This window comes from Canis lupus, chromosome 18, assembly GCF_003254725.2.
Source record: "Canis lupus dingo isolate Sandy chromosome 18, ASM325472v2, whole genome shotgun sequence".
Classification (NCBI taxonomy): Eukaryota; Metazoa; Chordata; class Mammalia; order Carnivora; family Canidae; genus Canis; species Canis lupus.
In genome coordinates this window covers 54,828,250-54,845,331 of record NC_064260.1, presented here as the reverse complement: position 1 = coordinate 54,845,331, position 17,082 = coordinate 54,828,250, and the positions used below count along the sequence as shown (strand labels likewise).

The window sequence follows — 17,082 nt, the reverse complement described above, 5'->3', positions numbered from 1 at the left end:
TCTCCAAAATCAAGGATCATCCGATCCTAGATCCTAGAGAGAAAGATCCATCAAGGTCATTTCTGCCAGGCTGGGATGCTGACTGTTGCGGTACTGGAAAAGATGATCTTTAATTTTAAAAGCTTGGGAAACACAGGTCCCTTTACTGTAGGACTTCTCAGAGCCTTTACTATGTCACTGAATACTGGTATCTCCAAGAGGGAGATAGTGTGCAGTTTTCCCCAAACTTATTTGGTCATGAGACCCATGAAACCACAGTGATTCATGGCATAACTATGAATCATTTATGGAGTGCTTTGAGGAACACAGTTTGGGAAATACTGCTAAAGAATGCAACTTCCCAGAATCCTTGACAAAAGATCCCTTCAGGCATGCCTGGGTGGATGAGCAGTTGAGCGCCTGCCTTCGGCTCAGGGCATGATCCCGGTGTCCTGGGATCGAGTCCTGCATCGGGCTCCCTGCGTGGAGCCTGCTTCTCCCTCTGCCTCTGTCTCTGCCTCTCTCTCTTTCTCTCTCTGTGTGTCTCTCATGAATAAATAAAATCTTTTTTTTTTTTTTTTTTTTTTAGAAAAAAGATCCCTTCGGAGGAGGTCCTAAGTCTATGAAGAGATTGTGCAGGGTAAGCCCTGCCTCCTGCCACCATACTGGCCCTGGGCCCTGGTTAAGAGGTTAAGGCCTAGGAACCCAGGGCATGGAGACTGGAATGGTGGCTTCCTTCCCGTAAGGCGGGGGTTCTGACAGCTCAGCGGGGTGGGAGCGGGCAGCAGCCCAGGGCTATAGAGAAGAGGAGATGGCCACTGTCTTAAAGCATCCGTGGGTGCTGTCCCAGCCTGCCCACTCTGCTGCCTGCCTTCCCCCTTGCCGGGCATCCCATCTCCTCTCACGGGCCCTTTCCACAACTATCCAGAACGCGTACATCCCAGGTTATGGCCACCGGCAGAGACAGGTTCCCTGGCCCAACAGCAAACTGGGTTAGAGGGGCCTGGTCTGGAGGTGGGATAGGTGCTGGGCTGGCCCCTCGTGGTCCTTCCCTGCCTTCAGAAAGCCTGGGGCCTGGGCTCTGCAGCAGCCCCAGAGACCTGCCAGTTCTCAGCTTTGAAGACTGGAGAGTGTGCAGCTGAACCCAGCTTCAAAGGCTCCCTGAGGCCTCCTCCCAAGCCTCCTCCTGCCCGCAACCTCAGCAGGCCCACCTCTACACTTGCCCGCCACCCCCTTCCAGACACACACTGGAAGCTTCTGTGAAGGCCCCAAGCAGGGTCAGAGCAAGAGATAAAAACAGAGGAGGAGCAGGGAAGGAGCCCTCATGAGCCGGGGAGAGGGAGAAGGGAGAGCATGGATAAGAAGGGGAAACAGGACTAGGCTGTGGGAAGGGGGCAGAAGTGAAGGCGTGGGGCACAGATGGTGTGGGCCTTGAGTCACAGGAAGGAGTGGGGGTTAGGGTGGGGCACGGAAGGCTGGGGCGGCTCTCCTTCAGGCAAAGCCCCTTGCTGGCTGGCTCAGCCCTGGCCAGGCTACGATGGAGGGGCACCCAGCCCTATATCAGCCTGACAGCCTCCCAGCGAAGGCCTGGGTTCAGCAGAGAGGAGCCCTCCAGAGAGAACCCTCACTCCCAGAGCTTCCAGCCAGGTGGGGTGGTAGGTGAGGGGGGAAGGGGCTGCCCTTGGTGGTCCCGGCGACCCTCTGCTAACTGGGCTGGCCATGGTGGTCTGTGGTAGGCAAACGTGTCTCCTTGAGGAGGGATCTCAGAGCACAAGTAGGGAGCCTGGCTGAGTCAGAGGCAGCAAGACAGGCCACAGGGACCAGGAGTGACAGGAGGGAAGAGTCCCCATTGTCAGCTTTCCAAGTGGCCCAGAACTGAGGTCTACTCCCCTTCCAAGTCACCCTCAGGCCATTGGTGAGGTCTGAAATAAGAGCCTGAGCCCCACCGGGAGAGGAGACCCCAGCCCAGGGGCTGGGGGAGGAGCCTGGATCCGCAGGACAGCTGGGATGGGGTGATGTGAGATATGAGGGTAGATGGAGGGACAAGCGAGCAGGGTTGGGGGAGGAGGGAGACAGTGCTGGAAGTGACAGCTGCCAGAAAGTGGAGCTCGAGTCCATGTAACATTGTGAGGCTCTGGGGGGCGGGGGTGGGGTGGGGTGAGTGGGCATGGGCACAAAAGGTGGAGCCCCGGAGCCACCCTGAGGTACCACAAGTGTGGGGGAGGGGGCAGGGAGAGACAATGGCCCCAAGGTGTGAGGGGAGACCAAATGTGTGTGTGGCCAGTGGGAGGAGGGGGAAGCTCATCCCACTTGGGCTGCCTGCGTGCTCCCACCCCAAACTTGAAGCCTGGCACCTACTTGATGGCCTTCTTCTCACTGCGCCCACGCCCTGAGTCTGGCGTGCCCACGGTCTCCAAGGAGTTCTTGTAGCGTTTGCCCTGTGGAGATAGCACAAGGGTCACTCCTGGGAGAGAGCACCGCACCCTCCCTACCTCCCCAGAACAGGTCTAGGTAGGGGAGGAGGCTGGGGCCCAGCCTTGGCAGCAAGGTCTGGGGCCAATGTATAAAGGTACCAACTCCACGGCGACCTGTTCCCTGCTTGGTAGCTCCTTGGCCCCATAAGGCTCGAGGACCTACTCCACCCCTTGACTGGCACCCCATCCCTGACCCCCAGGGATGGGGGCCCCTCCTGTCTGCCTGTCTCCCGGAGCTCTGGCCTGGCTCCCAGAACTACATCTCCCTCTGCCACCGACAGACGGCTCTCAGGCGCCTGGCCACATCACACTGGCCACGTCACCACCCCCAGATGGTGGGGGTGGCATCCTGTAGGGCAAGGTTGGCAGTGGCCAGTGACATCAATGGCAGGGGCAGAGAGAGGGCCCCATGCCCAGTCCTGTCCAGGACCATGTCCAGCACTGTTTGGGGGCTCCCTAGGGTCCTCCTGCCTCGGGCACTAAGGCAGGGCAGGGCTGAGCACTCTCCTTGACAGGATGGCAGCCTTAGGAAGAGAGGCTACCTGCAGGCTCTGAAGCTGGGGCAGCCTGGCCAGCACCCCCGGAGTTCCTCACACCAGCATGAGTAGGGGGAAAGGGCATGCAGGATGGGCAGGTGCTCTAGGTCCCCTGGCTACAGAAAAGGCCGGGGCTGCGGTGGGGCCTGGGCCTGCTGCTGGAAAGGTGAGCACCATTCACCTTCTCAGTTTGGGTTTCTAAATTTAGCTCATGCAGAGCCTGGCACCATTAACATTCCTGGCTGCCACCAAGCGTCCTCACGCACACCCATGGGCCATGGGCCTGAGCCAGGCCCAGGGCTGATGCAGGCAGTGGGGTGGTGGCAGCGCGCATGAGCGTGCACACACACTCACACACACACTGACACGTGCACACATGTTTCCCCACCATCCTGTCACCAACACCACAGCCACGACAGATTAGCCCACCCTCCCTAAAGCAAAATAAAAGCCACACCGTGGCCCTATGTTCCCCAACATTCCTGTCAACTGCAGCCCCTTCCAGGGCATGGGAGGCAGCCACTGAGGGAGACGGGCAGAGGTCGCGGGATCCCTGGGATGGTGTAGGCAGAGGGGGTAGGGTCCTCACTCCACCTCCAGCACCCCCAGGTCTCAGGGGCGCCTGGGTCCTGGTGTCAGCAATGCCATGTCACCCCGGTCAAGTCCCTATCCTCTCTGATCTCCTTTCTGAAAAGGAGTGCTGTCACCAGATGAGCCCCAGGTCCCTCATCTTTTCAGGCTCTCATCATCACAGATATTACTATTTCTCTCCTGACTTACTTCCATACCCCCAACCCACCCCGGGGCACAGGGGGGTGGAATGCAGCCCCGAACGGCAGGGACCGTTTGGTCTCTAGTACTTGGTGTAGAAGCGGGTACCCAGCAGTTCTCAAAATGGGCCACATGGGAGTGCCCCCCTAATGCCTCAGTCCCAGGCTGTTGCCTCTGAGCCAAAACTTTAAGAGTGAAAAAAACAGAGCTGTTGGGTCCTCTGAGTCCACAGAAGCTGGCCTCTCTCAGCTCTAGCTCTGCTCTTTCCCATCATTACCCAGAAGTTCAAATCCCAAACAATACCCAGTCCAGACTAGGAAGATCAGGACCTGGAGCTGCCCCATGCTGGCAAGGGCCCTTCTCTGGGCAGGACACAAGGAGGAGCCCACACCCCATGCTCCCCTTCCCCCAACATCTCAGGCAGTGTGGGACAGGGAGGACCCTGCTGCCCGCCACCCCCGCCCCCAGCCCCTACACATCACCCCCTCTCTTCTTTCTCCCTAGTCTTGGCAGGAGAATTTGCCCTAGTCAGCACGTTCTTCTAAGGTGGGTCAGCTGCCCCTTCCCCAAGGCCAGGCACAGCTGAATGCGCTGTCCCCAGTGCTGTGGGGGACAGGAACCAGTGCGACTTGAGGGGCCAGGGGAAGTCATGGGAGCAACAAAAGGAAACCCAGGCAGGGTCCAGGAGACACTAGGTGGCTCTGAGGGAACCCAATACCACCAGCCTACTAATCAGGGGGTTGGCCAGGCTGATCTGGAAAAAGCCAGCTGGAGATTAAGGAAGTTATTAATGTTTGGCAATGGGATCTGGGCTGTCGGGGTATCACATCACTGCTGCTGAGGGGACAGGCGGGCAAGGAGAGTCCAGGAATGGTGCAAGGGGCATCTGAGAGCCCCTCCCCTAAAGCACAGGGACAGCCCAGGCTCCTCAGATGGTGGTTGGGGTAGGGGAGTTGTGGCAGGGTTGGGGGGCTGGGCCACTCAGGGGGGAAAGTCAAAAGGGATAGAGAGACTGTGGCTTGGACCCCTGGGGAAGTTGCTGGCGGCTGAGGGGGGTGGGGATGCTGCACATCTAAGATGCCCAAGGTGCTTCCTGTGCCTGCGGCAGCCCCCCTCCACCTGCTACAAACGTCATTTTGGAACACTGGTCCCCAGGTGAACTGAGTGGGGGAGAGGCTCTCACCACAACACACACACACACACACACACACACACACACACACACACACACACTGCAGCACTTACCAGGAGAGGCCAGGACAGTGGGGATGAAGCAAGTGTCAGCTCACTCAGGTGGAGATCTGATGAGATGAAGCACATCCCACCATGCAGGGGTGAACAGACACACACATACTGTACCAATACCCCCAGGGTCGACACATTCAGCACAGAGACCCCCACTCAAGGTTACTGGCAGCGCCTTCTCATCCACCTTGCTCTGCCCTCAGATGCATACAGACAGACGGCCTAACAGGCCCTGCAACCAACCGAGCAGGGCTGTGGTGAGCATGTGCTCCGGCCCTCCCATGGCCTCTCAGGACACTTACATTCGCAGGCACATGGCCAAACCCCCTCCTCCACCTCCCCTAAAATTCCGAGACAGACGCAGATGCGGGAGATCCAGAAACAATGCGGGGCAGCCAGCCTGACTCCCTGCACCTGCACACCACCTGCACATGGGTTATGCCTGCACTCACATGTGGGGCACACGGGACACACGGGGCACAGCTTGCCTTCTCCAGGGCTCCTCCCCAGGGAAAGCATCTACCTGAAGCTAAGTGTCCCAGAATGAAGAGCCATGTTCCCAGTCCCTGAGTTTGCCTTTCCTGAAGGAGACAAATGGGGTTTTGGGCCTCCTAAGTCCTTCCCACAGTTATCTGCCCCTTCTCTTCCACAGGATTGGGGCTTGAAGCCTACAACTACAGGGTGCCCACCGCCACCGCCCTCCCCCCTCGTCCTTAAGGCCCTCTGCATCAGGGCAGGGAGAGAATGGGGGGGGGTCTCAGCGGTGGCACCTGCCCCCACTCCCACCACTGTCAGTCGAGGGGATGGAGGTGTCCGCCAGGGATGCTTCTTCACCCTAGCTCCAGGAAAGGCCCGTCCACCTTTGGGGATGCCCCACTGCAGTCCCCAAAGCCCCCTCTGCACTTCTGGGCTGGGGCAGCAGGACCCGGGTGGGGGGAGGCGGGGTGTGGTCTAGCCTGTGCCCGTCCCTCCTCAGGGAGCAGCAGGCTGCGGCTGGCGGGGCAGACCCACCGCTCCTGGCTTCCCTCCCCCTCCCGGCCTTCAGGAGATGAATGACCCTCCTGACGGTCTCATTACTTATTGATGGCCTAATCCTGCTCGTTAATTCCCCAGCCCTCGTTAAAAATGAAAAGAAGCCATTTGTGCTTGTACAAACCCCAAGAACCAGGATGGATGTGCCGCGCTGGGGGCGGGGCGGGCGCGCCTCCCACTGGGGGGAGCTGGGGCGGCTGGGGTGGGTGTGAGCCCCGCGGCTGGGGTGGCAGGGGCTACGACTCGGAGGCACTGCGGCTTCTTTCAGTGGGAGGTGGGGCGTGTGAGCCTGAGGCTGCGAACGTGCTCGTGCCTGTGAGACTCTCTGTCCACAGCTGTGTCCCTAGGTGTGTGGTTCTGGGTGTACACGCAGACCTCTGGGCCCACACCCAGGCAAACCCAGTGCGCGCACGCATGTGAATTCCTACGGAAAGGTGCCTGACTATGACAGCAGGTGGGTCATCTGCGTGTATCCTTGAGAGGATTCAAGAGCCCGAACTCTGGGGCGCGGGGTGCAGGGCCAGGCCCCGCCTCCGGGGCCCTCAGGAGCCTCACCAGTTTGCGCTGACACCAGTGGCAGAGGCCACAGAGGACGACGGTGACGCTAAGGCTGACGGTGATGATGGCAGAGACCAGCAGGACATCGCGGGTGGGCGCCCCTGGGGAGGACATGCACAGGTCAGACCCTCATTGGCCGGGGCCGGTGCCCTCCCTCAGCCCAGAGCCCCCCAAGAGCAATTACCCTACCCTTCCATCTGGCCCCCAAACTGGGAGCTCTGGGCCTTGCTGGCTGACCTTGGGAAGTTTCTTCCTTTCTCTATGACTCCGTTTCCTCAGCTGTAAAATGGGCAACTGTGCAGGTTGAAGTTCCTCCCAGGCTCTCCCTGCACGGGCTTTGTGTGAATCCAGATGATCCGCACCATCACCCAAACTTGACACCCCAAAGGGAGAGGCCAAGTATGCCCCCCAGCCCAGCCAGGCCTCAGTGGACACTTCTAATCCCCCTTAAAAAGCCACTGCTTCTGCACGGCCTTCCTGCCCAGCACCATTCCATCCCCTTCAATACTCTGAGCCACAACTCCAGCCCCATTTGCCCAAAGGGCTTATTACTAGTTCCTATAGTCCCTCTAAGGACATTTGCCCCATGGGCGCTAACAGACCCTCAAAAGTGTCTGGCCCAAACTCAACAGCAACATATGTAGTCCAAAAGTGAATTTCTGGAATCCTCTGACCCGCCCTCATCCCCCTTCAGCTCAGCTTTCCTTGGGCTGGAAGCCCACCCATGTACACCCTGTCCTCCCCAACCCTTATCACTGGAGCTTGCCTATGATGCTCCCACTGTGTGGGCTCCAGCCCCACCTACACTGTCTGCAGTGTCGTAAATGCTCTCGAGGGTCACTGGCAGCTTCTGTTCCAAGAGCTCAGGGGTCTTATACTTCAGAAGTGGCCATGTTGACAGACCTGTCCTGGTCCAAAAATCCCAGGTTTTTGTGCAAATCCCACCACTTGCTCACTGTGGCTTTGGACAAGTCACATAACCATTCAGTCTTCTGTGTGAATGCGATTAAACCTCCCTGCCTTCTCACAGGTGGTTGCAAACGTGAGCTCAAACCAAATGCAAGGCAGGCAAAATTTCAGAAATTCTCATGTGGGGGAGTCGAAAGAGAGCAGCATAGATCACACGTGCACTGTAAATATGTATGCACCAGGATGCGTCCTAAAGGCAAATAGACACTGTTTATTTACAGAGGAGCCTGCGTGGGCTTTTCGGTAACAGTGATGGTGGTAATTAAGAGTCGACATATCTGTCTGGTCCTGATTCCTGTGATTTTAGCTTCTAGGCTCCCAGTCTCTCTTGCTTGGCTGTGGGGCCTCATGGGGAAGGGCCGGCAGTTAGCCCAGCTCTCTGGACCCTTGGGGCTCTCTCCTACCACCATTCATTCTAGTGCTCCGGGCAGCCAATTCACCACTTGCTTCCCCGAGAATCCTGCTTGGGCCCCACTTCTCCCTTCCCAACTTCAAATGCCATCTTTGCCCCGTCCCCACCAGTGCACCTGCCAGGCCAACTAAGCTTCCTCCTGTCCCGAGTCCACAGCCTTGCCCCTGGGGAAGCCCTGCACCTAGTTCACTGTCAACTCCAGGGTGCACACAGCACCTAGGCACTCTGACCTGGGCAGCGAGCAGACCCCCAGGACCTGGTCCTGCTCTTCCCTCTCCAGGGTAGAGGAACACAGCTCTGCAAGATGGAGAGGCCACATCTGCCTCCGTCTTTAACCTCCAGGCTTCAGAGAGAAAGGGAGGGGGGCAAGATAAATGGGGAGAGTGATGGCCATCACACCATAGGTCATGCCATCAGGGCCCCAAGACTCGAGTCTGCAGCGAAGAGAGGGGCAAATGCACCTCCTGGGAAGGGGACCTGCGCTTTTTCCAGTTGTCTCCACAGGAACTGCCCCTGCCCTGCTGGAAGAGTCTGGGAGGGGGGTGTGATGTGGGCTGGGAAAGCAGGTGACCTTGCACCTTCCTCTGTTGAACTCACTTTTAAATAAAATAAATTCCATTTTTGGTCTGAGCTTTCTTCAACCACTATCTGTTAAGAATCCACCAGGGGGCACGAGGGACAGGCAAGATGCAAGAATTCAGCTAATTATTTCCTAGCATGTCAGGTGCCCCAGCACCAGTGAGTGGCAGACCACCCAGCCTGGGGCTCCAGATTCCAGAACACTCAAGAAAAGACTGAAGTGTGAGTGCAGCTTCTGCCTAATAGCTGAGTGGCCGTGGACAAGTATCTTAACCACTCATTGTCTTCCAGTAAAGACAACCCACCCCATGGGGTTACTGTTAGCACTGGGTAAATACCTATTATGATGAAGGTTGGTGGTGTTGGTTTTCTTTCAGCAGTAAGCAGAAGGCTATGGGAGCACAAATGAGGAAATAATTGCTGGACTAGAGGGCTATCTGGGAAGGCTTCCCTGAGGGGGTGGTATTTGGTGTAGTTTGGGGATGGTTGTGAGGTGAGTGTGAGATATTTCAGACATAGGGAACAGCAAGAGCAAAGGTGAGAAGGGAGGTGGGGGGAGGGTCAGACACGTTGTTTGAGGAGCTGGTCTAGGTTAGTGGCTGTGAAGTGGTGGAGGACAGGCTGGGAGTGGAGTGGGGCCCGATGGGAAGGGGCTTGTCTATCAGGCTGAGGGGCTTGCTGTGTTTTGTAGGACATGGGAGCCATGGGAGGTTTTTGAGTGGGGGAGAGGCAGGACCAGAGGGGGGTTAGCAAGCTCCTGATCTGATAGCTGTGGTGCTGGGGTAGGAGGCCATGCTCCAGGTGGGCAACTCTTCAAAAAAAAAAAAAAGGCAGCAGTATTTCCCTGTTTCACATCTTGGGCTTTTGTAGAAAGTTCCATTTGAAGAAAAAGCTGTGTTGCCAAGGAAAGCTGAACCCCCTAGATGGGGGGGATCCAGGATCCCCCTCTGGCACGGGAAGGTGGCTGTCACCTTCCAGGCAAGGAGTCTAACTCCTCCCCCACCCAGGCCTCCAGCTGCCCACTGACAGCCCTTGAAGCTGGGGTGAAACAAAGGCTTGTCACTGCAAATTGCATTGATGTGGTGACCAAAGGTGACGGTGTTCTCAGCCAGCAAGCGTTGTTGCCATCGAGGGGTGCAAGCATGTGTTCTTGCCTGCCAGCCAGAGTGAACCCATTCCCAGAGCATGGATCGCTATGTGTGGGGCTGGAAGGCACCTCTGCCATCATGGAGTCTGGCCCCAGCAACGCACAAACACTCTGGGCAGCCCCGTCAGTGACAAGGAGCTGCTTCGGCAGGAGGCAGGCCCTCCACCACCAGGCATTGTTAGGGAGGGTTGCTGTGCCTCATCCTGAGCCTAATCTGTCTCCCTACATCTCGCCCTGCCCACCTCCTGTCCCCCCTCGCTCCCAAGCCTGCCCTCCGGAGCTGCTAGGAACAAGCTGGCTCTCTCTGCCACATGACAGGCCTCCAAATCCTTGCAGACAGCTCTCATGTCCCCTTGCAGTCTTCTCCAGGCGAAGCCGCCCTGGCCCTTCTAACCCTTCCTCCAATGACATACATGGTTTCAAGTCTCCTTAGCATCAGCATATTAACATTTGGGGAAAGAAAATATTGTAGCCCTCGTCAGCCTTTGACAGGGCTGGGTTCCACGACCTATCCTTGGGCAGAGGAGACATCCTGGGTCCTTGGGGGTGAGACACAGACAAGGGCAGATGAATGATGCCAGGAGCCCTGGGCAGCAGGGTGAGCTAGGAGCGGGGAGAGCCAGCCCTCCTGGGTCCAATCCCAGGGCTGTCCTGGGAGTGAGGCGCAAGCTTGGGCACGCTGCTGCCCCTCTGCCCAAGCTTGTGGTGGGCATGTCAGCTGACCAGAGCTTGGGTTTAACGATGATCCAGTGGGGTCCTGTGCTCCTGACCAAGCCACCAGCTAAGGGGCTCTCAGGGTAAAGCCTGTGTGTTCGAGGAGGCAGCCCACCTCTGAGGCTGGACAACAGCTCCATGAGGGCAGGACTAACATTCTGTTCACCACTGTCTTCCCAGGACCAAGGAAGGAGCTGGGCATACAGCAGGTACTTGACGAAAGCTTGCTGAAAGAATAAGTGAGCAGGACCCCAGGCTTCTAGGGATCATGATAATAACAGAGGCTGCCATTTATTAAGCACCTACTGTGTACCAGACTCCAGAGTCCATGAAGGCAAGAGCTGTATCTGCTTTGCTCGTTCCGGATATTCTGTGATAGGCTGACATATGGGAGGTGCTCAGTAAATATTGTTAAATGTTCGGTACTTGCGTGTCATCCTACTTGTCACCAAGACAAGATGGGAGGGAAGAGATGGGAGAGGCTGCTGTGAGAGTTTGAGCCTTTCTTTTACACACACACACCAGGGCCCCTTTCAATCTTCCCCCACACCATCTTTGCCTGACAATTTCTGACTTTTCTAGACCCAGATGAAAAGCACATCCTCCAGGAAGCTTTCCATAAGATCCCCAGTGGGAATTAATTTCTTCTGCCTCTGAGCTTCCATCACACCGTGCCTGCACCCTTCCTTTAGGGGGCAATGATTAAGTGTCAGGGCTCTGGAGCCAGACTCTCTGGGTCAAGTTCTGGCTCTTATTCTTCCAAGGCATGTGACCTAATCTTTGCTTGCCTTTGTGTTCCCTTCTGTAAATGGGGGCTAATAATAGTACAGGTCTCATAGGACAATTGTGAGGTTTAAAGGAATTAGCAAATATAATGCCTTAGCACAGTGTCTGACACAAAATAAGTAGGCAACAAATGCTAGCTATTATCATAGTATTACCACGTCTGCCCCGTATTAGAGACATCTGGGGCTGGGGCGCAGAGCCGGCGCTCAATGAGTGTTGAATAAAATACCAAACTAGATATACATCTAGCTCTTCCCCACAAGACAGCAGAGGCCAGGGGTCCTGTCTTACCCTCAGGCCCTGCCCTGAGGGCTGACCAAGACTGAAAGCACCAGTGAATGCCAGTGGTGAGGATCTACAGGGCTGAGGCAAGGGGGTTGGGGTGGGGCAACAGTTGGAAGCCAGGCTGGGCTTCAGGTGTGAACTGCAGACCTGAGCCTGATCCTTGCCAGGGCTCTGCCCCCATTCCCGACTCCTTCTCATCTCCTCAGCAAGCCATAATTTATGGATGAACAGAATCAAATAGGACTGCTGGCTGCTGGGATGCCCTGGGGAGCTGCTAGAGAGGGAATGGACTTCTGAGGGCATGCTCAGCAGCTGCCCGGGGGTGCGGGGGAAGAACAGGAGCCAGAAGGGGAAGAGGTACACACACGCCCAGGTCACCGACATGGACACCCATGGCTCATATACACACCTGCATATACCAGAGACTTACTCTTGGCACAGACAATCATGTGGCCCACACCCCACACATGTGCATGCACGTGCCCCAGAGACTCACCCCTCGCACAGACACCCATGCTCATTCGCACACATGCATAAACATACACCTATGCACAGATACCCATGTACACACAAATACACACACATGCCAAGCCTTGGAGACTCATACCATGCATGGACACCTGTGTTGACAGTCAAGCACACAAAGACGCACACGCACATGGCCATGGCCATGAGCAGATGCCCAGCCCCCTCTGCCATCCATGAGATCTAGATGTTCATATACTTCCTCTGGCCTGGAATTCTCTCCCATGTCCATTATTCATCTACTCAAATTTTGCCTGTCCTGAGGCAAAGCCGTGGGACAGCAAGAGGAGCTGGAGGCAGATGGCCTGGATTCTAGTCATACCTCTGTCTACAGCCAGTGACCCTGGGGTAACAGTGAACCCTGTACTCACCCCAGTGGTTCATCTTCAAGTGATAACAACCCCTGACTTCCCCTGCTGGGGTTCTGTCAAGATAAAATAATAGCTCACATTACCTGAGCACTCACTTTTTGTGGCCAGACTCTGTGCCAGGAAGTTTATATGAGATCTCCACAACCGGGTACCATTATCATCCCCATTTCACAGACAAAGAAACAGGCACGGCAAATTAAGGACAGGAGCCTGCCCTTCACAGCAACTCCAGCTGCCTCCCTCTGTGCTGAAGGATGTCCCCGCCCTCCACAATGGGCTCCATTGCATGACCCAGGTATGCCTAACTAACTTTTCTTCTTCCTGCAAGAAGGCTAACCCCTTTTCCACTTGGGCACAAGCTCTTCCCTCTGCCTGGAATGCCTTCCTTCTATCTTCTACTGTTAATATCCCTAAACAAGATGGTCTTCATTCCCTCCCACATTCCCTCCTCCGTAACTATGGCAATTCATCATTGTGGGTTAATAAGTAGCACTTTCTGTCTTTCCCCCACTGGAAACACCTGGAGCGCCAAGACCCCAGATCATTCATCTCTGTAGTCCCAGGTCTGGTACCTAGGAGAGGCTGGATAAGTAAGTGCTGAACAAATGCATGAAGTTGTTCAAGGCTCTCCAGGTAAGACTGCCTCTTTCAGGAAGCCCTTCCTGATGACAAGTGCTCACAGCAGTCTCTTCATTCTCCAAACCTCAACTAACTGACCTTCTGTCCAATGCCCTTTTCTTGGGGGTAGGCATCTCCCCCAAGCAGAGTCAAGGGGTAACACTGTGTCTCCCCATCGCTTGGGCTCCCCCATGGTCCACAGCCCAGGATACAAGACAGAGAAGCTGCTTGACATGCTGGAAATCTGTGTACACAGATGCTTTCCCTGAGACTTTGCTTTCTCTTGCACCCTCGGCTGATGACACGCACACTCTCTGTATCTAGGCCTTCCAAAGTTGTCCCATCACCCCCACACCCTCCCAACCTAGACTGCTTTCCTCTTTTTAGATCTTACCAATACCTTTCATCATAGTCACTCAAGTATGCTCAGCATTGAATCATGTTTATAGTCTTCGGCACCCCTCTAGAGGTAAATATTCTCGTGCATGTTTTACAAAGAAACAGGCTCAGAAGGGTTAAATACTTGCCCAAGGGCACAGAGCAGAAGAGAGGTTAAAAAAAAAAAAAAAAAAAAAGGTACCAGAGACAGGGCCCTGGGCAAGTACCTGAGTTACTTCAAGTGCTTTAGCGACTCCGCTCACAAACACCCTTCCCAGGGATCCTTCCTCCTCCAATGGCCCAGCCCTCAGCCTCAATAAATCACCCTCATTAGAGAGAGGCTCAGTGCACCTAAACATCCCCAGAACAGGCTGGGGGTTGGGCCCCTGGGGCTAGACAACGGTGAGCCTGAGCAAAAAACAAAGAAGGGTGGGGTAGCCCAGGACTTGCCCAGGGCCCTGTCTCTGGCACTGCCTAGGGCACAACCACTATTCCAGAGATAAACCAGAGTGATGTTGGGGGTGGTTGGGGCTATATCTGCCAGTGCCTTCCTATCCTAATCCCACCTCCTCCCACTTGATTCTGCACTACTTACGACACAGCATGCCCCAGCACCTCCCCCTATCCTTTGCTGGCTGCATAATGACGTTCAAGGTGGAAAGCAGTGAAATCTGGAGTCACAGGTTTCCAAAGGAAGCACCCCTCTATGTGCATGCTGAGCAGATGGAAATGGGGGGGAAGGTGGGAGAGCATTTACAAGTGCAGAGCCTACCAGCCCTAGGACTTCTTGGGCATGGGAAGGGGGTACATTTTGGTACCTATCCTACCTTCCTTCCTCCTCCTGACCCAACATACATACACAAAGCCAGAAAAAGGCAGAATTGGGGAAAAAGCAACAGAAAACCAAGGAGCAAAACTCTGAACCTACATAGCCACGCAAAGCTCCGGGCCTCCTGTCATGCTGAATTTTCTGCCCTCTTTTTACTCTGTAACTCCCTTCAAGCTACCCACCTTAGGAGAAAAGAAAACAAAGTGGGCTGGTAGAAGGAAAAGGAGGAGAAATAGAGCCTGGCATTCATTTCCCAGGAATGCTGGGCCTCCACCCTACCACCATGCCCCCTGGACAGTCTCCCTGAGTGTTCAATGGAAAGCCAAGGAGACCTGGGGAGGGCACAAGGCTGGTGAAAGAGGAGGCCCCAGGGGATTGTTTTGGAAAGTTACAAGTAGCTGAAAATAGGGGCTTAGCAGGAGCAAGCCTCCTCAGCCTTGACTGTAATAAAAACAGATAATGCACGAGTGAGCTAGGGAGAGTGCCCTGGCAGGGGCCTCAGAGGCCGGCTGGGATCTGTCCGCGGTGCTGAAACAGGTGCCAGCTGCGATACCCCTGGTTTAGAATTCAGAGGAGATGCCAAGTGAGTAAACAGCGAGTGAAGGATTGTCTGGATGGGCCAGGAGCTGTTCTAGCAAGAAACTGGATGGGGACATGTCAGGATCTACCAGCACTTCCACTCCTCATCAGGGGAGAAAGGCCTGGTGAGCTACAGAGGCCTCATCCATGCCTTCTCTACCCTGGCTCTCTTTTCCAACAGAGAGCATTGCCTTGTAATAATGGCTCCCATTTTTTCAGTGAAGAAGAGTTTACAAAGTGCTCTGGAGTTTACCTATGGTTTCATATCTCTTGTCATATTTAATGGTGATGGGGTATATTCTATCTGGTGACCCCTCCCCTCACCACAGCCACTCCCAACTCCCACAATTCCTAGCTTAGGGAAGCCTGGTATGTCTGGCTTCAGTCTTCAGCCTCAAAAGATGGTGTGCGTGGATGTGTGTGTGTGGAGAGGGACCATCTGCAGACTCTAGAGAGCTGCTGAGTCTGGAAGTCATGAGGGTCAAAGGCACCCAGGATAAACAGGATCAGGTGCCAGCCCTGAGTTAGCTGGGAATCAGCCACCCTCCCCAACCACCCTAATCCAAAGCTGATGATCCACCTGGGCAGCCATGACAATGATCATATCCATCACAGCAGCAGGAGCCTAGGAAAGGAGGAACTCAGGTGGAAGGCTTCTCCATCAGGATTGTGGAGCAAGGGTAGGATCAGGGACATGTGAAGATGAAGTGCAGGCCTTTACCACTAGTTACTCCTATGAATAATGCATTGTTGTGCTTTGGCCTAAGTCAGCATCTTATTGTTATTAATAATACACTGCTGCAAAGAAGCTGAGGTTGGAATGGTATGCTCTATTTTATTTGAGGATCTCAGAGCACTTAAGAGTTCCTCATGCTAAAAAAAAAAAAAAAAAAAAAAAAAAAAAAAAAAAAAAAAGAGTTCCTCATGCTGATGACTCAACTCTTGCTCCCCAAGTCAAAGGCTTCCTTACAGGCCAGGGCACCTGTCCTGCCACAACACACTCCCACCTGATGCTTAGAGCCTCAGAGGCTAGGGGTCTTCCATCCTGGGATTCAGATTCTTGACTGGGGTTTTGGTGGGGGAAAGGGTACACTTAATCTTTGCCAGCTCAAGGGCTCTCAGAGATAGAATGGAATGTGAAGCTGCTCCCAGGGATGTTTATGAAGGAGGGAGAAAACTAGTGGAAATCCAGCTGGGAAGAAATGGTTGGAGAGAGACCACTGGGGATCTGAAATCCAGTTCTGCCATCCACTGTGTCACTGTGGGCGCGTGGCCTTAGGCAACAAACTCAACTCTCTGGTCCTAAGTCTCCTCGTTAGAACGTAAGGCAGGTGGCTGAGATTCCGTCTGGGAGGTGCCATTCTACCACATTCTGGGGTATCATTTGCACCATAATTGTTAGGAGGGAGCCCCCCAGAACAGCCCTGGGATCTGTCCGTGGTGCTGAAACAAGTGCCAGCCGCGATGCTCCTGTCCTTGGTGCTGAAATCCATTTTGGTCCTGGGACTGCTCCCTCCTCCAGGCCGACCTTTGCATTGTCCCTAACAAGCAGGAGCCAAAGGACTGGAGCTGTTTTCAGAACTGCAGCATAGTGATCCCACCTTCCTGTGCCAATTCCTCCCTGATCAGCCAGGACCTGAAGCTACGGTGGTGACCAGGAGACTTCAAGAACTCTCTTTCCCCCATGAGGTCCTCAGATGCCGAGGACCCAAGTTAGCACTCAACTCAGGACACAAAAAGCCTCCCCACTGATGTAAATTCCACCTTCCATTCCCTCAAGTGGAGCGCGCCGAACTACTTCCTGGTAGCTGGTGCGGGCACTGTGCTTAGAGCAGAAACAAAAGGTTCCCAGCAGTGGCGTTGGGTGGACAGGGAAGGAGTGGCCTACAGTCCCCCCCGTCGCTGCCCCCTCACCCATGGGAGGTAGGGGGACAAAATATGGCACTCTGAGCTTGCCGCGCTGCCCAATAACCTGCACGTTCCAGGCAGCGTGACTGCCTTGCAGCCACCTTGGAGCACCACACTACCTAGTTCACAGTGAAGACTCAAACCAGTGGTCAACCAGGGCTAAGTGAAAAACTTCTTGCTCCCTCTTCCCAGGAGGGTGGGATAGATCTGTTTAAACAAACACAGCCTTTTCTCCCGCTGTAGGGTAAGTCCTACCAAAATGAACACAAAGACTTGTAAACAGGCCTCCCTGAGGGCAAAGGCTCACCACCTCACAACCACTCAAATAAGAACCTTGCTCACAGCCCCTCTCTAGGAAAAAGTGGGAGTTAGGAGAGAAAGCCACAG

General features: G+C 55.1%; 1 protein-coding gene across 7 annotated transcripts in view; it reads right to left on the bottom strand.

The window, feature by feature from the left end:
• The window catches only part of SYT7 (synaptotagmin 7), a 61,397-nt gene that overhangs the window by 31,224 nt on the left and 13,091 nt on the right, over positions 1 to 17,082 (bottom strand). For all 7 annotated transcript variants that reach the window (XM_025445674.3, XM_025445679.3, XM_025445676.3 and 4 more), the window contains exons 2-3: positions 6,593 to 6,696; positions 2,338 to 2,417 (exon numbers count right to left, since the gene is read on the bottom strand). In XM_025445674.3, the coding sequence (XP_025301459.1) occupies positions 2,338 to 2,417; positions 6,593 to 6,696 (184 nt within the window). The remainder of the gene's footprint in view (positions 1 to 2,337; positions 2,418 to 6,592; positions 6,697 to 17,082) is intronic.